General features: G+C 47.0%; 1 protein-coding gene across 2 annotated transcripts; it reads left to right on the forward strand.

Annotated features, from left to right (window-relative positions):
• The first annotated feature begins 12,891 nt into the window (after positions 1-12,891).
• On the forward strand, positions 12,892-20,916 carry MED10 (mediator complex subunit 10). 2 transcript variants are annotated; one of them, XM_032628943.1, is made up of 4 exons: positions 12,892-13,100; positions 14,245-14,328; positions 18,018-18,120; positions 20,373-20,915. In XM_032628943.1, the coding sequence occupies exons 1-4, from the start codon at positions 12,979-12,981 to the stop codon at positions 20,400-20,402; spliced, it is 339 nt and encodes a 112-aa protein (XP_032484834.1). In that variant the 5' UTR covers positions 12,892-12,978; the 3' UTR covers positions 20,403-20,915. The 2 variants fall into 2 exon arrangements, with proteins under 2 accessions (XP_032484834.1, XP_032484833.1); XM_032628942.1 differs by having other exon boundaries at positions 12,894-13,100; positions 20,251-20,916.
• The last annotated feature ends 2,471 nt before the right edge of the window (positions 20,917-23,387 follow it).

Raw genomic sequence — 23,387 nt, forward strand, 5'->3', positions numbered from 1 at the left:
CCCTCTGGTGGGTGTGTTTCCGCCCTGATCTTCCCTGTGGTCCCCTGTCCCTGTGTCGAGCTCCTGCCTGAGACAGTGCACTGTCTTGCCTCTCCTGTCCCTCCCACCCCTGCATCACCTTGAACCTCTGAAGGTTCCTTCTCTCCTCCGCTTGTTGGGTCTCTTTCCACCCTCCACTGTGCATTGCAGACCCCCAGGTTCCTGCCCTGAGCCCTTCGGTTCTTACTGCACGCTCTCGCCCTTAACCATCTCACCCCGTGCATGGCATTCATGGCTTGTGATCCTGGGTCTCCTGAATCCCTCTCACAGTGACCTTGTCACAGCCTTGACACCAGGCACAGGGGCATCTTCTCAACTGTCTGATGGGCATCTCCATTTGGAAACCCACAAGCAGCTCAACCTCAGCATGGCTAGACCAACACCGTGCTCCCTTGATTCCTTCCTCAGGAACCTTCCTTAGTGTTTCCTCCTTGCCCTCCCGCCAGAGCCATAGAGCCACACGTGGCTCTTCCCTAGTTCTCTTGTTCAGCCGACTCCACCCCATGTGTTCTCATAGCCACCCCCCACCTCTCCAGTCAGGCTCTTCATCTCGCACGGACTCGTGCAGATGCTGGGGACCACAGAGCACCGTGGACGAGCCCACGTTCACCCCAGTCTCATCCTCAGAGGCTCCCATTGGGTGCAGGTAAAGGTCCCTGTGGACTGGTCCTGCCCCTCATAGCACTCACTCCCTGAGACCCTGTGCTCCTGCTGGACAGACCCAGTGTCCATGTCCAAACCCCTGGGGTGGCCCCAGACCTGTGTCAGCATTCCAATTTTCTGGCTTCATAAAGGACGGTGGTCATGATGCTTAAGTGTATGTGTCAACTTGACTGGGCAAATGGACACCCAGGTAGGTCGCAAAACATGATTTTGGGGCATATCGGTGACTGTTTCCAGGAGAGATTAGTATTTGAACCGGTAGACCAAGCAAAGAACACCATCCTACCTGCTGAGGGACTGACTGGAACAAAAAGGCAGAGAAAGGGCAAATTTGCTCTCTGCTTGAGCTGAGACATCCATGTCCTGCCCTTGGACATCAGCACTTCTGACTCTTGGGCCTTTGCACTCAGACCAGGACTTAGGCTTTTGGCTCCTCTGGTTTTCAGGCCTCAGACTGGTACCAAATTACACTGCTGGCTGGGCTTGCAGACAACAGAACATGGGACCGCTCAGCTTCCGTAATCACGTGACCCAGTTCCTTACAATAAACCTCTTTCTATGTATCTATACATGTCTTATTGGTTCTGTTTCTCTGGAGAACCCGGACTAATTGACCACCTCCTCCCAGGGTTCACTGCCTGATGGATGTGCAGGTGGGTCTCTGGCTGTCCACCACCCAGCTTTCCCCTCACCCAGCCCTGACTACAGGTAAGATTCCACACGCTCTTTCCTTCCAGCGAGAGCTTGAACAAAGGTTCCCTGCCAGGCTCCTGCTTAGGGCAAGTAATCTGTGGGAGTCAGGGTACAGCGTTGGCTCTGCCAAGGACCTTAGATTCCAGCCACATGTCACCACCCATCCCCGGCATCCCTCGGGACACACACTTAATAAACAGGAATTGATGAGAGTGATCCTGGAGGTGTCCTCTGCCAACAGCCTGCTGGAGTGAGTCATCCTGGCCAGTCTTTGTGCTCGGCTGAGGCTACAGAGTAACCTTTCTGTTAGTGTTGGAAGAGCTGCTGTCCCTAGGGAGGGTCTGGGTGGAGGGGACAGAACATCCTTGTTTGGGTGTGCTTATTTGACTGCCATTGGGATTTGATGTCCAAGGGAAGTCTCAGAAGCAGCATTTCAACAGCTAAAGTATTGGGTTTTCAGGTAAACTAATACGAGAGGAGTTATTTACCTATTCAGTCATCCATTCGATAAACATTTGTTGAGAATCTTCACTGTGCTAATTACCAAAGAACAAAATAAATGACAGTCTATCCTTGAGTGCTTACAGAGGGATAACTAAACAGCTGCCTATACTAGAATATGATATGTTCTACAATAATAGTTACAGATGTGAGTGCTTAACTTGGACCAGACACTGTGTTAAGCTCTGTACTTGTATAATCTTTTTTTATTACTCCCACAAGGCTATTTTACAATGAAAAGTTTGGTTCCTCAGTTGCCCTAGCCACATTTTAAGTGTCCAGTGGCTACCATCTTGGACAGCACAGATCTAGAACATTTCCATCAACTCTGAAAGGTCTACTGGACAGTCGTTGCCTTGTCTAGGTCCAGCCAGAGAGATGAGGGAAGTGGTCATGGAGAAGACCCACCAGATGCGTTAAGTCCCAGACCCAGATCTGGCAACATCACTTCTGCTCAAACTTCTTAGTGTCAAAGCCAGAGGTAACTTCAAGCAAGCCTAGGAAATGTGGACCAGCCGGGCAGCTATGGGCCTGGCTTCACTTCCATTTCTTTGGAAGAAGGGAGACTGGGTTTTATTGGGATTCAAGCAGTCTCCACCACACTTACCTGTCTGAAGGTGGAGTCTGTGCTTCTAGCCTCTAGTGGATCCACCATCTTTACAGGAGGGAACAGGCCCTAGATGTGCCAGAGCTCTGACCAGGGAGTTATAATTTTGCCTGAAGCAGTGAGTGAAAACGTCACTGAAATGGACAAGTGAGTTCCCCAAGCATGGGACAAAAGCGTGAAAGGGGACTTCCAAGCAGAAGGAGGAAACCAACAAAGGCAAGGAGGCAGGGAGAGCAAGGGTCCAGCCAGTCCCTGGGGTGCTGGTCAGTGAGAGGCAAGGACTTGGAGTTCATTCTGAGGACTGGAAACTCTCAAAGAGGAAACGAGGGCTGCAGCCTAACTTCCCGGAGGATGAGAATTTTCAGGCTACACATTCTACTCCTCTGAGGGTCTCATGTACCTGCTCCCCACTCCCTCCTGCTCCCCCACAGAATTTGGGTAACGTAATAGAGCCAGTATGAGGGGCATGTGGATGGCGTTACACAGAGAGTAAGGTTTAAAAATCCCTGCTGTAAATGGTTAAGAATCTGCCTGCCAATGCAGGGGGACACGGGTTCGAGCCCTGGTCGGGAAAGATGCCACATGCTGCAGAGCAACTAAGCCCATGTGCCACAATTACTGAGCCTGCGCTCTAAAGCCCACGAACCACAACTACTGAGCCCATGTGCCACAACTACTGAAGCCCACATGCCTAGAGCCTGTGCTCCGCAAGAGGAGAGACCACCGCAATGAAAAGCCCACGCACCGCAACGAAGACCCAAGGCAACCAAAAATTTAAAAAATATATAATTAATCAATTAATAAATAAATAAAATGTGAGTAAAAAAAAAAAAACAATCCCTGCTGTAGAAAATGGAAGCTGTCAGAAGATTTTAGGTTGAAGAATGACACAATCAATACATTTTTGCAAGAGTTAGTTTATGGTACAAGAAGGAAAGCTTGACTGTGCATGCTTGGTATAAGCTGATAGAAGGGGACCACACTTGTCAAACGCCTTTCACATTCCAGGTGCCATGCTAGATGTTTCACCAATTTATAGATATTACCTTGATTCCAGGAGGAGAAAACTAACGACTAAGGTCATTCTTAAAGTCAGGTAGCAAGGAAGTACTGGGCTTTGTCCCTTCCTGGTCACACCTGAGCTCTGTTTTTAGACAGTCAGGAGGACTTAAGGAATACCATTTGGGACCATTAAGGGCCCAGTGTGATGATGAGTCATTTGATGGAAAGTGTGATGGTGTCGGTCTCAAACCTTGTTACTTATGAATTACGCAGAACACAAGGAGCATTGTGTTGTTTTTTTTTTTTAACATCTTTATTGGAGTATAATTGCTTTACATTGTTGTGTTGGCTGTGTTAGTATTGTTTATATTTTAAGTACACTCAACTTTTTTTGGCTTAACAAGTTCAGTGAAGCCAGTGTTTCTTGTTGAGGAAGCAAAAGTCTTCTCATGTGTTTGCTGTGGTAAGAATATAGGGCTTTGGAGCCTGAGGGACCCAGGATTTACTCTCACTTCTGCACCAACCAATTGTGTAGTCTTGGTAAGGCACTTACCCTTTCAAGCTTCAATTTCCTCATTGAAATTGAGGAGCAACCATACCTAGCTTGGAGGGTTGTTTCGACAATTAGGTTTAATATGTAGAATATCTAGTGCAATGCTCGGCTCTGAGCAGGCTGTCAGTAAACAGCCATTATTATGATTGTGGTGATGATTGTTGTTTGACCTGATGTGGTGCCCACGAAAATACACCCCTCAGATCTCCAACTGCAGTGGCCAAAATTGACAAGGAGCCCCAGTGCTCTACTCTGAAATTTATTACAGTTTCTGCTCCCGTGGACTGCTTCTAGCCAATGACTAGTTGAGGCAGGAATACTAAGTCATGTTCATCCAGAGAGACCTGGGACTCTGCTGATGAGGGATTTGGGTTCGAGGACTCTGTAGTGGTCTTACCAAACTCTCCTGTGAACTGCACTACAGTCTAAGATGCTTCTAGCCTGCCTGCCCACCCGTCTTCCTCCCTCCCCCACTTCCTTCCTCCCTCCCTTCCCCCCTTCTCTACCACCTCTTCCCTCCCTCCCTGCTTCCTCCTTTCTCTCCTTTTCTTGGGATCAGACCTGCATCTAGGTCTTGATTCTCCTGGCCTTTTCTGGTTACTTCCCCATTTTATTTCGCCAATGTTTCCTTAAAAAAATGTCTTATATGTTCAATCCCGTCTTGGGATCTGCTTCTCACAGACCAGGACTAGCACACCTAAAGCCATTTTCTAGAAGGTTAAGGAGGTTGACACTAGTTCTAGTGTCCATTGTAACTGAAATTGTATAGACCTTGGTCATGGCCCCTCTTAGCTTCCATCTTCCATACTGAGGGTTTTGATATATTTTTACTTAGTCTTCTGACACAAGCTGCTTCATATTTATTTCAGGTGTTCTTTGCTGGACAGCATCCTGGTGCTCTTTCTTGACCAGAACCAGAGGCAGGTGTCCCCAGTCCATGTGCACCATGATTTTCTGCAAGGTAGGTCTTTGCTTTCTGGATCATTGCAATTGGAAGAGCATACATGAGCACAGTGCATTTCTCTTTGGAGTGTTTAAGACAAACTTAGACTTCTACCGAATGTCGTCAATTTTTACACAGGACTGCGAGATATCAGGACTTCAGCAATGTACTGAAGGAGCTAGTAGGGTGAAAATTGGTATGCAGTCTACAAAGTTTATATTTCTGTGTATGTGTGTATAATTGGCTAAAGAGTTAGATATCTCAACTTTTCCCTCTTTCTATAGTGCTACCCTGTCCTCTCTTGAATTTGTGACAAACTTTTCATAAAAACTTAATAATGAATGTCAACTGAATGCTTCCATTCCCTGATTGGCTCACATGGCAATCTGTAGGCTATAGGAATGTAATCTTGTCATAGGTTCATTACACAGAATTTCAGGTAGAACCACAGATGTTTCATGTCAAACGAAATAGAAGAGAGATGTTACCGTTTCTCAATATTTATTAGTGTAAAAACAAGATACAATTTATATTTTTTTACGGCACAAGTCATGCACGCTCACTGACATGTGAACCTAATAGAATGAATGGTAAATCTGATTTATTTGAACATTCATGTGTCAATGTGGCACTTGGGGAAAAGTGATATCAACCTCCTCTACCAGTTGGAATGATTCTGCTTCTCAATTCTGTATTTAGGGAAGCTTTTTTGGTTTACATTTGACTACGTATGGTGCAAATTATAGTGCAAATTATAGTGCATTGACTATGTATGGTGCAAATTCCTCTTAGGGTTATGAAGAATAAATGAAATACTCTTTATAAAATGCTCAGTAAAATGCTAGCAATTGGCATTATGACCATTATCATCATCATACCATCATCATCATCATCAAAGCAACAGAGTTGCAAACCTTCCCTTCTGCTAGAATTGCTAGTGTGCGGAAAATCCACAAAGTAAGAAGCAGGAAGCAGCTGCATTGTCCCCTTGGTAGGATAGCTGCATTTTTAAAAACCTAAGCTGAATCTGGTTCTCAGAATAAATGAATATGAATGGCAAAAAATGTTCCAAATGGCATCACTAAGGGCCATGGGTGCTGATCGAGCAACAATAATTCGAATGAATAAAAAGAAAGAAAGAAAGAAAGAAAATGCCTCCAGATTCCAAGGTCACAAAGCATTAGAAGCCTGGAAATTTCCCACGGGCAGATCACCTTGACCTCAGAGGGAAACCAAAGCGACACCCTCTACTGTAAGCAGAGCCCTGCAGGCTTTCTGCATGCAGCCTCCTACCAGGTACACCTTCTGACTTGCTGGGATTTTCCAGCCTAATTCCATTTACATTTGGAGCCTTGGGTGTTTAAATCTTAAAACATGTCTGACAAACAAATAAACAATATTTACCATGCGCAGTAAAGGGAAAGCAGCCACAATTTAGCTGTTTCAAGGGGAAAAGCGAGAACCTGCATAAAGGTCTCAGTGGGTTTGAATAGCTTTTGGTTTCATCAGAGAACAACAGTCAATGGAACAGTAAGTTAGGACAACTTGGAGATGAGTGATTTAGAGAGACTTTCAAACTGTGGTGCACTCAGTGCATCTCAATGGCCCTACTTGGGATGGTTTCAAACGTCAGACTTGAAAACCTCTCATTTTTGTTCTCACTTTAGCCAATGCAAATAGGAGGAGAGAGGAAAGAGAATATTTGTGGGAACAATAATTGGAGCTGATGAGTAATCACAAATCACAAAAATGTAGGGTATGATACCATAATTATACTCATTACGACCTGGCCTGAATTAAATGTCCTGCAGTCACAATACGGAGAGCAAGGGCTGGCATTCCTGAACAGAAGAGGCAGGTGTTACGGCTTGAATTGTGTCCCCTCCAAAAGGTACGCTGGAATCCTAACTCCCAGTACCTAAGAATGTGACTGTATTTGGAAATAAAGTCTTTGCAGATGCAATCAAGTTAAAATGAAGTCATTTAGGGTGGGCCCCAATCCAATAATACTGATGTCCTTATAAAAAGAGTAAATTTGGACAGAGACATGCACACAGGGAGAACACCATGTGAACATGAAGGCAGAGAGCAGGGTGGTGCATTTACAAGCCAAGGAACACCAAGGATTGCCAGCAAACCACCAGAAGCCAGGAGAGAGGCATGGAACAAATTCTCCCGCCCAGCCTCAGAAGGAACCAGCCCAGCTGACACCTTGGTCTCAGACTTTTGGCTTCCAGGACCGTGAGACAATACATTTCTATTGTGTAAGCCCCCCAGTCTATGATACTGTGTTGCAGCAGCCCTAGGGAACTGATACAACAGGTAACATGATCCCAGAGCCAGGGTGACTATTATGAGGCAGGGCAAAAGCAGCAGTGCAGAACATCTCCATGGAACATTTTCTATGGCCACAGCGGCTCTTAGGAACTGGCCCTATCATGGGCTACAGACACAAGTACAGGACACGGCAGAAATAACTTGCTAAGTGCTGGAGAAAACCGAGGGAGGGTAGCACAGATGGGGCCATAAGTCAAAACTGCAGAAGCACCCTTTTCTCTTAATTATTTGGAAAGCAAGTTGCTGCCAGGGTCTACCCAACAGAAAAGAATGGCTTCCTGGGGAGTTACATCCATGGTGGAAAAATAGGCATTTGGTTTCTTTCTACCACTTTCTTTTGTGGTTTTCTTTTCTTTTTTTTTTTCCTGTGACCTTTGAATAATCAAAAACTGTTTATTGAGTTTGAACAAATTTGGGACTCTGGGGGATGTGTAAGTTTGGATTCCTCTCCTCAGAATTCCTAAAATATAGCTGGAAGCTGAGGTATAAGATATGAGCAGGAAGGACATAGAGGTTCAATGTCAAAAAAGGCAGACACTAGTGAGGACATGAGTTACAGTCCAGTGCCGCTCCCATGGCTGTTTCTACACCGGCCGATGCTCCAATGAAGTACTGAAGAGTTGGGGTGATAGGGAAGATTCTGGCATGTTCTTGACTTTAATGAGACTGTTTCCAAAGTTCTATCATTTAGTCAAATGCCCTCTGTAAGTTTATAGTATGTATCCTTTATTAGGATCAGGAAGTTTCTATTCGTTTACTCAGAAGTTCCTTTGTTAAAAAAAAAAAACAACCATGAATCAAGTAGAATTTTATCAAGTGTCTATTTTAAAAATCTATCTGAGATATTTCTCTGCTTTAATTCTTAATGGACTTAGATACATGAAAGATTTTATGATATTCACCATTCTTGCAGTCCTAGGAGAAGCCCAATAGATCATTATTATTATTTTCAGTGTGATGTTTGACAGGTTGTGTTTTTCAAAAATGGCTTCAAAAGTTCTCACCTGTTCTTTCACCTGTTCTTCCAACAAAGTGACTTCTTACTGCTTCCATTGACAGGTCAGGGTTATGTTCCCTTCTGGGAATCCATCTGTGCCATGGCTATGGTGCAAGTGATGCTATGGGACTTTGGAGGCAAGATTCTAGAAGGCTGTGCAACTTCTACCTGTTTCTCTTGAGCTACGTGCTCCTGGAACCCAGCCGCCACAAGGCAAGGATGCTCCCAAAGTCCGCAGAGACTCACGCAGAAGGGGGACTGTGTTCTCTAGCTTACAGTCCAGCTGGGCTCCCAGTCGACATGCACCATCAATGTGATGGCCGTGTGAGTGAGCCATCTTGAAAGTAGATTCACTAGCCTCAGCCAAGCCACCCAGCCAAAGTGACATGGAGCGGGGGCAAGCTACAAACGCCACGCACAGCCCACATTGCAGAGTTGCGAGCAAAATAGAGGAAAGTAGCTGTTTCAAGCCACTATGTTTCCACAAGGTTTGTTTATGTAGCAATTGATAGCTGATACGGGAAAATTGATTCAATTTGCTGATATTTTATAATATTTGTGATTTTTACATCTACTTTCAGAAGGGAGATTGGCCTATATTTTCTTCCTTTTTTTCTTTTTCTTTTGGACTGTCCTTGTCTGCATTTCCTATCAAAGTTATATAATTCTTTAAAAATGAGCTGGGGGCTTCCCTGGTGGCGCAGTGGTTGAGAGTCCGCCTGCTGATGCAGGGGACACGGGTTCGTGCCCCGGTCCGGGAAGATCCCACGTGCCGTGGAGTGGCTGGGCCCGTGAGCCATGGCCACTGAGCCTGCGCGTCCAGAGCCTGTGCTCCACAACGGGAGAGGCCACAACAGTGAGAGGCCCGCGTACCGCAAAGAAAACCAAAACAAAACAAAAAGCAGAACAAAACATAAATGAGCTGGGATGTTGTTTCTTCGTTTTCTAGTCTCTGAAAATGTCTGCTTAAAATTGAAATTCTTTTTTCTTTAATGTTTCATTAAAAAATAACAATCTAGTGTTAAAAGCAGTCACAGCTTGATGTCTTTTGTTTCTTTGAAAGAGATTTTTGTCTGCTGGCCAGTTTATTGAAAGGTTAGGATCTATTCTGATCTATTATTTTTTAGGTTAACTTTTGAGAGTTTCCTAGAAAATTGTCCACATCCTTCAAGCTTTCAAAATATGAATACAAGTTTCACTGTAATTGAATGATGTTCCCTCATTCATTTATAACATTGTTTATTTTCTCTCTGCCTTCTTGATGGCCTTGCTGAAGTATGTATCTTTACTCATCTTTTCAACAGTCAGCTTTTCTTTACTGTTCATCTTTCTAGCTTCTAATGAAAGCAGAAAAAAAAAAAAAAACTAATGAAGGAGTTTTTGTTTTCATCAGTATCTCTCTTTACCTTTTCCACTATTTTCTATATATTTTTTGTGCTTGTGATTTCTCTCTTGCTCCTTTTCATTAACTCTTTGGGTTGAAAACCCTAGCTTATTATTTCCAGGTTATTTTTCCTCAGTGTATCACCTTAGAAGCAAAGCAGAAGTTTGATAAGGAGTGCTTATCATTCAGTTCCAAATATGTTACAAATTCCCCTTTAACTAGTATGGTCATGTAATGTATCAATCAAATTGAGACACCTTTGATAGTGAGTGACAGGAAGTGCTACTAATAATTATATTGGGATGACGGACATCAATCGGGTCTTGCCCATACAAATTCAGATGTATGTATATCCATGAATTATTTCAAAGAGTGTGTTTTGGTTTTCAGGTGTGTGTGTGTGTGTGTGTGTGTATGCGTGTGTGTGTATGTAAAAAGCAAATAACTTCGTTGATTTCTACTGTAATTATACCACTGAAGTCAGAAAATCCAGTCCATGTGGCACAATTTGAGATTTGCTGAAACTTCCTTTGTAGTCTAGTGAATGGTCAAATTTTTATAAATATTCCATATGTGCTTGAAAATAATCTGTTCTTCAGGGTTCAGTGTTTCTCAAAGATCACATGCATTAATCATATTATTCATCTCTTGCATATTCTTCATTTATTTTGTGCTCTACTTGACATCATTTTCTGATAGAGGTGGTTCAAATCTCCTGTTATGATTATGGAGTTTGAATTTTTCCTCATAATTTGTCAACTTTTGTGCTAGATATTATAAGACAACGTTGTTAGTTGCTTATAGGTAAATATTAGTATAGCCTCTTGGTGGACTCTTTCCTTTATCATTAAAAAAGTCTTTTAACATTTTTATTAATTTTTAATTTCATATGTTTAATAATCTTTTTTTGATTACCTATCATATCTTTTTCTATCCTATTCCTTTATCTAAACCTTTCTGTATGTTTGTTTTAGGTGTGCTTTGGAAAAGCCACATAGCTGGATTAAGACAGCAGCAACAACAATAAAACAAAACAAAATATAATAAAACACTTCCAATCTGAGAGAATCTCCCTTTTAAACAAGTAGTGAAGTCTGTTTACGTTCACTGTGATCACCAACATATTTTTCTTTAATTCTTTTATCTTATTGTGTGCTTTTCATTTTTTATGCTTGTTCTTTGCTTCACCTATTCTCTGTTTTCCTTGCCTTCTACTTAATTGATTGCATTGTCCTTATTCCCTTTCACCTTTACTAGTTTGGAAATTATATTGTTCTACTAAAGAAATAAACTTAAATTTTTTAAATCAATACTAAACAAAGCCTAAGTCCCATCAATATCTATCCCTTTTATTCTTATGAAATTGAAAAGGACTAACTTCATATCCAGCCCTCTCCCCAATCATCATTTTTTTCCTTTTGTCTAGTATTTTATTGCCACCTCGTTTTAAAATTCTCCTGAAGTTAACTGCCGTTAAGCTGGGAGGGAGGTATTTTATCTAACATGTCTGTGTATTCAGAGCAGAACAGAGGCTTTCCCCGTCCCTTCAGCCCACCACATCAATTGGAGTTCCTGATTCGGTAAGTCTGACAAATCACATACCTTCTCTGGGTTCCCATTTCTGGCTGCAGTTAGGAGAGGCTTTGGAGATCATCAAGAAAAGGGGCTTCCTCATTTTGCCTAAGACTCTAGGAACTGAAAAGGATGAATGATGGATACTATGATATTCAGTAGAAAAGGAAATTACTGTGGCTTGAGGGATCCAGGTAGGCTACTGCAGGAGCAAACGTCAGTTACTCCTAGAAGAATGGGCATAAACGTTTCTTAAGCACAAGAGTGGTCAAAATGGAATTTTAGTAACATCAATCAACAGCAGTTTACAAAAAGCTCTGTGAAGTAGGGGAGGTTATTCTTCGCAGATAGGGAAACCCCATAGGGCACTGTTTTATTAGAGTTGGCACGAGGGGCTGCGGACCTGACCTAGGAAGGTGGCTGGAATTAGGGAAGCAAGAGCTGAGGGGACATTGTTAGAAGGAAGAGTTAGAGTTGGTGGGTGCTAATTACATACCAGAAGAAAGAAGTCGGGGTGCCAGAGCTGACCTCAAGGATTCCAACTGAGGGACAAGGAGACTGTCCTTATCGGGTCCTTCATGCAAACTTGAGGGTTTTCAGGTACGTGGGTATTTGTGAAGACGTTGCCTTATATGGCACATGGAGGGCACCGAGACCTCTGGTGGGAGGTGGCAGCAGTTAGCACTAGAAGCCTCAGTTGTGACACTAGACCTAAGGTCACCGTATGTTGTTGTCCTCGCTGCTAATTCACCCCTTTGGGGATGGCAAATCACTACTGGAAAAGTGATGGGTCTGAAGCCCAGCTTGAGCTGCCTTTCAGGGTCAGGGCAAAGGCTGAGTGGCTCCAAAAGGGAGAGGCCAGCTTCCGGAGGAGCAGGTAGGAAGCCTGCTGTACCCTGCACAGCGGCTCGCTGGTGTGGAATAAGAAGCTGACCAAGCCCTTTGTCCACAAGCGGTTGTACCTGCCTGTAAAGAAGCGGAGGAAGTGAAGGTCTCCGAGATCTTAAAGATGGCTCATGTCAGGGGGGCAGGATATCAGGTGTCTTTTCCCCTTTCTTCATTACATTTTTTTCTTTATTGTTGCAATTATTTACCATAAGTACCTGTAATTTGAATACTTGGGAAAAAAAAGTCCTTTTCATCATGGGTCAAGCCACTCTTTCCAAGTACTGCCCGCTGTGCTTCAGCCTTACCGGCGTTATCGCCTCTAACTAACCTCGTGTAGCTGTCGGGTCTCATTATCCTGATTTTATGGAAGGGCTCAGAGGCTCGGGAACTTGCCTAGGGCCAGTGAAGGCAGAGCCGGATCCCACAGGTCCCCATCGCGGGCTCTTTGTGGCCCTCAGAGCACGCGTGCGAGTCCTGAGGACCAACACCTGCCGTGCCCCGCTCACCTCGGCCGCTTAGGGCTACTAGGGCCAGGCTGAGCTGACGTCCGCCTCGCCCCACGCTCAAACCCCGCCCCCGATCCAGGCCCCGCCCCAGACACCGCCTCAGGGTCCACACCACGCCCCGGTGGCCCGCCCCGCCCCGCGCCGCCCCGTCCCACCATCCAGGCCCCGCTCCCCGCCCCCAGAGGAAACGGAAGTGGTGGCGGGCCCCGGCGGAAGCCAGAGGTGGCGGGCCCCGGCGGAAGTCAGAGGCGCCGGGGCAGGATCGAGCCCGCGGCGGTGTGGCCGGTTGGGCGATGGCCGAGAAGTTCGACCACCTGGAGGAGCACCTGGAGAAGTTTGTGGAGAACATCCGGCAGCTCGGCATCATCGTCAGCGACTTCCAGCCCAGCAGCCAGGCCGGGCTCAACCAGAAGCTGTGAGTGGCGGCCGAGTCCGCCGGCGTGTCCCCGGCGCCAGCGGGGTGGCGTCTGTCTTCCTGGAAGCCGGGATAGGGAGCCTGGAGCCGGCTGAGAGCCGCCTCCTCTCCCCGCCTTGCTCAGGGCCGGGCCCTCCCGGGCCCTCCCGGTCCAGGCTGTGCGCAGGCGGGTTGGCCGCTGCCGCCTGTTGCAGGCCCGCCTCCTTCCCGCTTTGCCGCGCTGGGACCTTGTCTTGGGGCCGCGTTTGGACACGTTATCAGTCTCTGTTTCTGGGGCTATCAGGGGGAGGCGTGCTTCTGAATCTGAGTCTTGCCCTACGCACGTAGGACTCTCTCCCCGTCGGCCGGGGGTTCCGCCTCTGCCCCCCGAAGGGAGGCAGGCTTCACGCGGCAGTGCGGTGAAATGGGCCCCGGGAAGGTGAGGGCTCAGAAACCGCTTGATGCCTAGGCCCGAAGGGAGGAATCGGATGATGGTGGGCGGTGGTGGGTTGCGACGGGCCACAGAACGTGTATGAAGTGAATTTTTGGGCAGCAGCCTTGTGCTGGCCGCGGTGCCCGGCCCTAGGGTGAACAAAAGGCAGATACAAATCGGATGCTCCGGAGAAGGGCTCACAGCTGTACGGAGGGCACAAGCACCAACCTGTTTGCAAGCCCGCCTTGCGTACCCTGTGCTGCGGGACCAGCCGGCTGATCTAGGAAGGCTCCCGCGGGGAGCTGAAGTTAGACTAGGCAGCCGCGGCTTGCTTTCCCTCAGGCTTTGAGGATGGATTCTTGAACTGGAGTCGCCCACCCCGGGCGTTGTCTGACACCGCACACAAAATCCCCGCCACCTCAGGGTGAATGTTTTGAGAGAAGGCTCGTAGTTTTCATCAGATTCTCAAAGGCTCCTGCCCTTATTCCTATTGGTTCTTGCCCCCCAGTATTGGCAATTCCTTGTTTAAAAAGACGATCAGGAGATAGGTGAGCATATGATAGAACGCCAAAACTTTCCGGAATTCTGTAGCTAATCAAAGAGCTGAGAGCCACATGTAACCTGTGCTTGGGCAAGGAACACGCGTGTGGATCCCTGGTCGGCCAGATGTGGGTGGTGCTCAGTGCCGTCGTCCCAATTAACCTAACGTCCCATTTTTGCTTTTTCCCTCAGGAATTTTATTGTTACTGGCTTACAGGATATCGATAAATGCAGACAGCAACTTCATGATATTACTGTCCCTTTAGAAGTTTTTGAGTAAGTAACGTTCTTGATATTCTAATTATTGTTTAGTTTTGCTGTAATCATTTCCTCAACTACCAGTATATAAGTGTCTGCTATGTGGCAGGCATGGTCTGGGTGCTTCGTATATGTTAGGGAAGAAAACAGACAAAAATCCCCGCCGTCATGGAGCTTATGTTCTAATGGGATTAAACCATTAAAAAAAAAAAAAAAAATCTCAGGGACTTATCTGGTGGTGCAGTGGCTGAGAATCCAGCTGCCAAGGCAGGGGACATGGGTTCGAGCCCTGGTCCGGGAAGATACCACATGCCGCGGAGCAACCTAAGCCTGTGTGCCACAACTACTGAGCCTGCGCTGTAGAGCCTGTGCGCCACAACTACTGAGCCTGTGCTCTAGAGCCCACATGCCACAACTACTGAGCCAACATGCCTAGAGCCCATGCTCCGCAACAAGAGAAGCCACCGCAATGAGAACCCCGAGCACCGCAACGAAGAGTAACCCCCTCTCGCCGCAACTAGAGAAAGCCCGTGCGCAGCAACGAAGACCCAATGCAGCCAAAAATAAATAAATTAATTAAAAAACAACAACTCAGTATTGTTTAAAAAGAGTTACATGTGAATAAAGGCTTTTTAAATATGTGAAGAACATCCTAGGCTCTTAAAATCTTGCTTATATTAAAGGACAACCACATGAATTCCTTTTTTTTCTTGAGAATGAAAAAGTCTTATGCAGCTATGTTATAAATTTAAAAAAATTAAAGCCAGAAACAACCCGAGAAGTACGAATTTGGTCTGGTATCCCCCAGACTGCCCTGACGGTGCTGGTTCTAGGAGATGATAATATCTGCTCTGTTGAAAAAAAAAAGTTCTTAGGCCAGGTATGTTGGTAAGTCTTTTTACCGTTTTCTGTGAGAGAGTTACCTGCACCTGGGCACAGTCCTGGCCTAGAGATGCCTCTAGGAAATAAACTCTTTAGGTTTTATCCATCCAGGTTTTATCACACTGATTTCACAGGTGAAAGAACCAGTAAGTAACTGTAGTGGCTGTTTAGCTAGTCAGTGTCAGAGCTGAGACTAAAATTCTGGACTTTTAAAAAAAAATTTTATTGAAGTATAGTTGATTTACAGTGTTGTGTTAATTTCTGCTGTATGGCAAAGTGATTCGGCTATACATATATATATTCTTTTCCATTATGGTTTATCACAGGATATTGAATATAGTTCCCTGTGCTACACAGTAGGACCTTGTTGGTCCATCCTATATTAGCGTCTGCTAACCCCAAACTCTCACTCCATCCCTCTCCCACCCCCCTTCCCCTTGGCAACCAAAAATCTGTTCTCTATGTTTGTGAGTCTGTTTCTGTTTCATAGATATGTTCATTTGTGTCGTGTTTTAGATTCCACATATAAGTGATAGCTTGTGATATTCGTCTTTCTGACTTCACTTAGTATGACAATCTGTAGGTCCATCCATGTTGCTGTAAGTGGCATTATTTCATTCTTTTTTATGGCTGAGTAATATTCCATTGTGTATATATACACACACCACATCTTCTTTATCCATTCATCTGTGGATGGACACTTAGGTTGTTTCCGTGTCTTGGCTATTGTAAATAGTGTTGCTGTGAACATAGGGGTGCATGTATCTTTTTGAATTATAGTTTTGTCTGTGTATATGCCCAGGAGTGGGATTGCTGGATCATATGACAGCTCTAATTTTAGTTTCAGATCCTGGACTTGTGTTGACCAGGGCCAATTCTCTGGGCCAAGCAGCCTCCGTCCTGGAGCTGGCTTGGAACAGCAAGAGTATTCTGGGGCTTTTTGCAGTAAAACTGCAAATGTAAATCACTACAGTTCCTTGAATAGTAAAAGGAAAAGTTACCTTTTTATATCCCCAAAGGTCAGAGATGAAAGTCCCAGTTACAGCACAGCTCGGCAGCTGGCCACCAAGTCAGGACACATAGGCTGCAGTTTTCCCAGTCTCAACTCTGTCCTCACCTGCTGGCCGAGGTGTCACATGTTCCCAGGTGGGAGCGAAGGTCTGTCCTGTGCGTGTGTTGCAGCTCTAGACTCCTGCTCGTGAAGTGTGGCAAGGTGGAGGCTGATTTCCTTTCCTTAAGTGTCCTCATTAGAGCCATTCTGGTCACGAGTATGTGGGATGAGTATGTTGACAGATGCCAAGGAACTACTCCTGGCTTCTGAAGTGGAGCAAATGAGAGGAAGACAGATGGGGAAGACCGCTGAAGAGGCGGGGGCAGTGAGGCCTCGGCCAGCACAGCCGGAGCCGGTGGGTGCAGGGACAGCAGAGACCCACGTGGAGACTTGGGATGGGGTGGCCTCTCAGCGCCCAGCAAGCAGCAGATCTGAGCTGTCGGTCAGATCTGGCTTACATCTGTCTACATCAGTCTGTGCCGATGTAGAAGGGTCTCCAGGCCTCTTCTCAGGCACGCTGACTGCGTCTGGAGCAGAGACACCAACGTAAACCTCGGCCCTTCTGCCGGGTGCTTAGGGTTGGCGAGTTGGCAGAAGTGGGAGTCAACCCTCGTGTCTTCAAAGAAGAGCCCGATCCAAATGACATCACTGTTGAAAGGGGTTGTTTATTTAGGACATTTGGGCCTGTTGAGGTTTTTTCCCCCCCAGAAATGGATGGATTTTGCTTTAGGATTTAACCAGAATGTTGCTTTTTTCATTCCATCGTTTCAAATACATCACAATAAAATGGGATTTCTAAAACTTTTGATTTATTAGTATTTCTCTATCTGTCATAATTAAAAGCCAGTTTTTATGCCATTAACAGCAACCTAACAGTGTCTTTAATCTGAAGTGATAATTTTTTTTAACTGAAGCATAAAAATGCATAAATCAGACTTAGTGTAGCGGTGGTGGTTTTTGTTTCTTTGTAATGAGTAATTCAGTTTAGCTGGATGATGTGAAGGTCTTCAAGGTGCAGAAGTAGGCAGGTGGCCTTCCGCAGGTAGAATGTGGATATTCATCTAGGCAGTACACTTAATGAAATCTTTGGGATGATGAAGACGTTTTGGGGACACGTGTTGAAAATTTCACAGAACGGTTTTATGCTGCTAAGAAATAAGTGGAGAGAATCTGTCTCTGTTAAATTTAAGTGACTTAGGTATTTTTAGGAAAGTAGTGTATCATTCCCCCCTCTCTCCAGTTGGTAAACTAATCTCAGGACAGGCAAAGCCAGCGCTCTCGTGCTCGCTGCTCTCCCCTCACCGATCCTGCAGCCCCGAGGCGGCTCTACAGAGGATGGGGTGGGCCTGCTGGGTTGCATCTCGGTGGGCTCCCTGTATTGCTCAGCCCTGAAGCTCTGGCCCACGCTTAGTTCTCTCTCGTCAAGAGCTGCCTGACCTTACAGGTTGTTGTGAGGATAAAAAGGTGTGGTTGGCCATGAAACCTTTCGAAAAACATAAGTGCTAAACCTGTGAACTGGTATGACTGTGAAGCTTGCTTGGTTTATAAGTGATCGTTAACTTGATTTCATGAGTCATTCATATTAGAAGTAATATGAGTGCAAGTCATCTATACTTGTATAACCGAAGGAATCCTAATTCACCTGGTTCTTGGACACAGCTTCTAAACAGGGCCATGTGAGGTTACAGATCGCTACCTTTGTTTTTTCCCCATAAGAAAACTGTGAGAGGAGGTATCAGCCATGAATGTTAATTGACATGTTTCATGTTTCCAGATACATAGATCAAGGTCGAAATCCCCAACTCTATACCAAAGAGTGCCTGGAGAGGGCTCTGGCTAAAAATGAACAAGTTAAAGGCAAGATTGACACAATGAAGGTAAGGTTCTTGTCAACAGAAGATAATGTCAGAACATCAAGGAATGCTCACAGAGCAAATTTGGCTCATAGACTTTGTAAAACTTCAGCTACTTGACAACATTACACAGCTGAGATTTCTGAAATGCGTAATAGGTAATAAAATTAAATAGTAGCAAGCCCTGTAGTAGCATAATAAATGTAGCGATGTGGCTAGCCTCCCTTTTATGGAAGTCTGGGTTAATTTTTGTGGTGTTAGTTGTTGTTGGCTAACGTGCTTGTTTCTGTTTTTACGATTTTAGTATCTCCAGGTTGCCCTTTGGTGCTTTCTGAGTCCTTCTGTTGGGCCTTTTTCTGTAACTGTGGGTCTTTGATTTAGAGGATTGCCAAATCCTCCTTGACTTCTCTTTCTCTGGTGGTCATCTCCAGCTTCAGACTCCAGACCCCTTTGTACCGTATACCCTATTCTCCACAGAGACCCTGCTCTTTGTTTCTTGGTTTTGATGGGATCGAGAAAACTGCATCTTGAACATGGTATATGGAGTGTTTTCTTACCTACGTTGACTCTCGTGTGGCCGGGAGCGGGGTGTGTGTGTGTGTGTGGGGGGGGGGTTTCCTTTAGGTGGGTGGTGCCACGCCTTCCTGTTGGCCTCAGACAGGGAGCCCTCCTGCCTCTCCCCCTGCCCCCAACAGCGCTGGCCTCATTTGCGTTTCTGGAATTCACCAGCCTGTCTCCTTGTCTCCTTCCTGTCCATTCCCCTGCCGTCTCCTCTGCTGGGACTCCTGCACATCCTCTGCCCACTGCCTGTCCTCCCTGGTCATCTCCTCCGAGAGGCCTTGCGGACCAGCCTTGGCTGATAAGGATCGGCCCTTCTGTCTCTGTCCTGTGTCCCCTGCTGCAGCCTAAGGTCCAGCATGCAAGGGGCACGAGTGTTGTGTTCCCTCTGCTGCCCAGGGGCACAGGTGCCTGCTCGGTGTCTGCTGTTCGTGGGGACGGCCACGCGGAGGGCGCGCTGGCGAGGCGAGGGGCCGGCACAGAGGTGGTGGCAGGACTGCCGTGAGAGGCCCGTCTCCCGCTGCCTGGACTGCAGGGATCTGTGCTGATCTCAGGTGGCCTGCCCTGGAGGTGGCTTTGCTGTGAGGGTTAGTGTGGTGCCCCCGGCCTCATTTCTGCTTTGCCAGCTTGGGATTGAGTTGCTCTTGAACTGAGCATCACCTCTGGGGCACGATAGCGCTTTGGTGGAGAGCCAGCTGGGGTCCTTTGGGCCGGTGCGGGCGAGCCGGATCGTCCAGCTCAGGGGACAACAGGCAGAAAGAGCCCCGCCCTTCCCCGTAAGAGCCTGGAGATGGCCTGTCGGCGGTGACACTAGCGACCGTGCTATTTGTTCAGTTTGCACCCCTTTCTGTTGCCTCTTGGTGTCATTTCCTCTCATGAGATTGTGAACGTCTCACGGTGCAGTTTGTATGCCTGGTGGGTCGAGTGATTAAAGTTGCATGAGTTCTGTCTTAAATGCTTTCTGTAGGGTTGGCATGTAGCCTCCTTTAAGGATGTGTTCCTGACCTATGTAAGGACCATCTCTCTGTTTATATCTGCCATGCTGCTTTTCTGTACAGCTTATAAGAAAGGGTTTTGAGATGCTGGCAGATATTTAGCTGCTTTTAAGATTGGATAAAACAAACGTTATGCTGATACGAAGGCTCAAGGAGCGTGGTATTTGGAGAAGACAGGTTTCTAGGTGCTCTGAAAGCTTTGATCGAGAGCTGTTTGCACACATGGGTTTGATGTGGTTTGAATTAATAATTGCTTAATTATTACGTGAAGACTCCTGTTACACTTGCTCTAATCATTTCCACCTGAGTGGCTGGCTTCGTGCGAGAGGGCTCCTTGTTATTTGAGGCAGGAGGGAAGAAGTAGTCTTTGAATGAACATTCGTCTTTCAGGTAGTTCTCCATGTACCTGATGTACCTGCAGCATAGTTGCAAGCAGTTTCCTGCTGCGGTTTGGCAGGTGTGGCATCCAGGGAGATGAGCAGGCAGTGCAGGGAAAGCCCAGTTTCTCTTTTGAGTTTGAGGCTCTGGTGAGGCGTCGTCTTTAACTTGGGTGATGGGTCACATGCAAAAACATCTTGACCGTGTATATTTTTCTTCTTAGAAATTTAAAAGCCTGTTGATTCAAGAACTCTCTAAAGTATTTCCTGAGGACATGGCCAAGTACCGGAGCGTCCGGGGGGAAGACCATCCTCCTTCCTAACTCCCTCCTCCGTCTGTCTGAAGGTCCTCCCAGCCCTGCACGAGTGGCCGTGACCTTCAGGCAGCCTTGACTGAGCAGCAGCGATGCTGTTTCCTGGGCCCATCCTCCCGCCACCTTGTCCTCGTCCTGGCCTCTGGGGACGGCAGGGCCTGGAGGGCGTGTGGGGCTGTGCCGCCAGCTGCGCCCTCTCCCTGACGTGCTCTGCTTGGTCCTCTAGCTCTCAGGGGACTGGTGATCACACAACTTTGAGTGCGATGTGTATGATTCTCCATGGCCAAATAGTCTTGGAAATATTAAATATGAAAGGTAAAGTAAAAGTTTAAAAAAATTCTACCTAATAGTTTTCTTTTAATATACTCTTTCTGTTCTTTTTCTTTCTTTTTTTCTTTTATCGTGTCAAAGAAAGCTAAACAAAAAAACAGAAGGAAAACTTGGTTTAATATAAGTACTTTAAATTCGTTTTGTAGTTTATATTTTTAAGTATAGTGCATAAAGAATGTGTTCAATGGAACTGTGTTTCCATAGATTTCAGTTCGTCTAATATAATAAAGTCTTTAAGTACTTACAAGACTTGTTCCACGTAATTATTTCTGTAACGTTTTCATAGTATAGTATCTTGTATCTCGTAAACAATTGTCACTTCCCTAAAGCGTGAGGGATATTGGTGAAGTTTGTTCTGCAGGCATTTAGGCAGGAAAAGCCAAAGTGAAATGCAGGGTTCTGATTTCCCCACGGCCTCTTTCACAGAGGACATTGCGATGTATTGACACAGTTCAGGAACGCGCCCCCCAGCCCGTCCCGGGGCCCCGTGTGTCTGCCTGAGGGGGCTGCCAGATGGCGGGGACAGCTGCGCCTTTGGAGTCTGCAGGGCCGGGCGGGCCTTGGGAGGTTGCGTGGCTGGTGAACTTGGGCAGTGCTGTCGCCGCACCTGTGGGCTGACTTTGAGCCGCAGGCACCAGTGTGGTGTTTCTCGAGGGTCACTGCAGACCACGGCATCAGAATGACCTGGACTCGTTCATCGGAAAGGTGGGTCCAATTCAGACCTGTTGGGTAGAGGCTTTGGGCTGGGGCCCGGGAACCCGTGTTGTTGGTTTCCTGGCCCCAGTGATTCTGGACCCCTTAGAGCCAAGATCCACAGTTAGGGACTGAGTCTCATCGGTGTGTGACAGTGGGCATGGTGCGGGCTCCGCTGACTGGCCTGTGTCCGGTGAGGCCGCGGGCGTGGCCGAGCGAAGTGAGAGTCAGAGCCCAGCTCGCAGCGTTCTCTGCTGACCCCTTCCCAGGGACGGGGGCTCGTGTGTGCCCTTGCTTCCCAAGGGAGTCTTATATTTGCTAGGAGTTGGGGGCCAGGCCCCTTAGGAAGTTGCTACCTTGTTGTCAGTAGTTCCGCTCTCTCCAAAACATCACCAGAAAAGGATTCCCATCCCGGGCGCGGTTTCCTCTAGATGAGGGCTGCCCCAGCCAGTAGATCCTGGACCCGGAGGTTCCTCTCCTGCGTTGGCTTTCCCGCTTCTGACTGCCCTGTTAGTAGCTGCATGTGGGTGGTAGGGGGCCGGGCTCAAAGCCCTTCCTAACCCCTGTGCCCATGGGACATCTCAGTTGGTCCTCCCCCCAGTCCCCGGAGCTGCAAGAACTGTTACCATATGACAGAGCCAGAAGTCACAGCTGATGTGCAGGGAGCAGCATGTTACATGCAGCCCGACTGTTCAGAGCGTGTTCTGACCCACTCCATCCCGTTGACTCAGTAGAAGACATCCTTTGCAGTTCCAGCAGTGACCCGATTACTCCAGACCATTCCTTGTCCTCTGTCTTAAAACATCGTGCGTGACCCAGACGTGGGCCTTCTCCCCAGCCTTCTCGGAGGGTGTATTTCCATTCCCTCTGCTGGCTGGTGGGTCCACAGGTGTCTGTAAGTCCCCTCTGGGTTCTGAAACTCACAGGATGTAGCTGGCAAAGGGCAGCTGTTGTGCACATCTGGGGCCTGAGAATCAGGCAGTTTCCAGCTATTTCTCAGCCTTGAGAAGAACGGCTGCCGTCGATGAGTGGAGGTGCTGATCAAGTAGCCAGTGACGATACAAAGCCCCCCAGCCTGGGAGCCTGCTGAGCCAGGCCCAGCAGGGGCAGGGATTGCCGGAGCCAGTCACTCTGGAATGTCCCTCCGTCTTTTCAGTACAAGATAGGGTGTGTTGGGGGGAAGCCTTGGGACTCGTCAACAACTCTTCAGCGCATTTGACGTTGCCTCTGCAGTGGAGCCCCCAAAAGATGCTGGGCCGTCATGGTACATTCCCCTAAGTTCACGGGTTGGTCTCCGTTTTGCACCGGACCTGGCATTAGTATTCACTGCAAGCGCCAACCACTTTCAAGTCCTCTTTGGGTGACTGAGCAGTCCCCGCTCAGAACGGACATTGTGTGACTCACGTGAAAGGTCTGCAGGCGGCCTTCTTGCAGACTCACGGTGAGGGTGGCGTGTTGAGCGTAACTGCCCACGGCCTTTAGGTTTCACTGGAAGGTCCAAGGCCGCATCCTAGACTCAGGCTGTGCACACTTGACCTCACTGCCCCTTCCCTTGGCCCTTTGACCCTTCCTCTCAAGGGCCTCATTTCGGTTAAAGCAATGATTGTTGGAGTCATCCTGGTGCAATAGCAACCATTTTGATGGGCTGCTTCTCTTTACATCACCCCTGCTCATCCATGACGCCTAGTTAGTTGCAAATTCCTCCTTCGATTTTGAAGTCACCCCTGCCTGCACTTCCCGCAAACACTGATCAACCAACCAACCAACCTGAAAGCCCAGTGATTTTTCAACGCACAGCTACATCACTATGGCACCAAGACGTGGGTCCTGGGGCCTGAGCTTTAAAAGTCACTATTCTCGTTACCTATGCTGCCCCTGCGGTTAAGAAAATGAAAAAGCAAATATTAAGCCCTGCCTTTATGCAGAAGTAGGATGCCCTTCATCTTTTTGGGTATACGATCATGTGTTCATTACAGGAAACTCTGAAAAATATAGCTAAGAGAGGCACACATACTGCCGTCCTT

This window comes from Phocoena sinus, chromosome 3 (assembly GCF_008692025.1).
Source record: "Phocoena sinus isolate mPhoSin1 chromosome 3, mPhoSin1.pri, whole genome shotgun sequence".
NCBI classification, from domain to species: domain Eukaryota; kingdom Metazoa; phylum Chordata; class Mammalia; order Artiodactyla; family Phocoenidae; genus Phocoena; species Phocoena sinus.

Coding starts and splice junctions, on each gene's coding strand:
- MED10 (XM_032628942.1), top strand. CDS start 12,979: ATGGCCGAGAAGTTCGACCACCTGGAGGAGCACCTGGAGAAGTTTGTG. Junction 13,101..14,244: donor GCCGGGCTCAACCAGAAGCT/GTGAGTGGCGGC, acceptor TTTTTCCCTCAG/GAATTTTATTGTTACTGGCT. Junction 18,121..20,250: donor GCAAGATTGACACAATGAAG/GTAAGGTTCTTG, acceptor TTTTCTTCTTAG/AAATTTAAAAGCCTGTTGAT.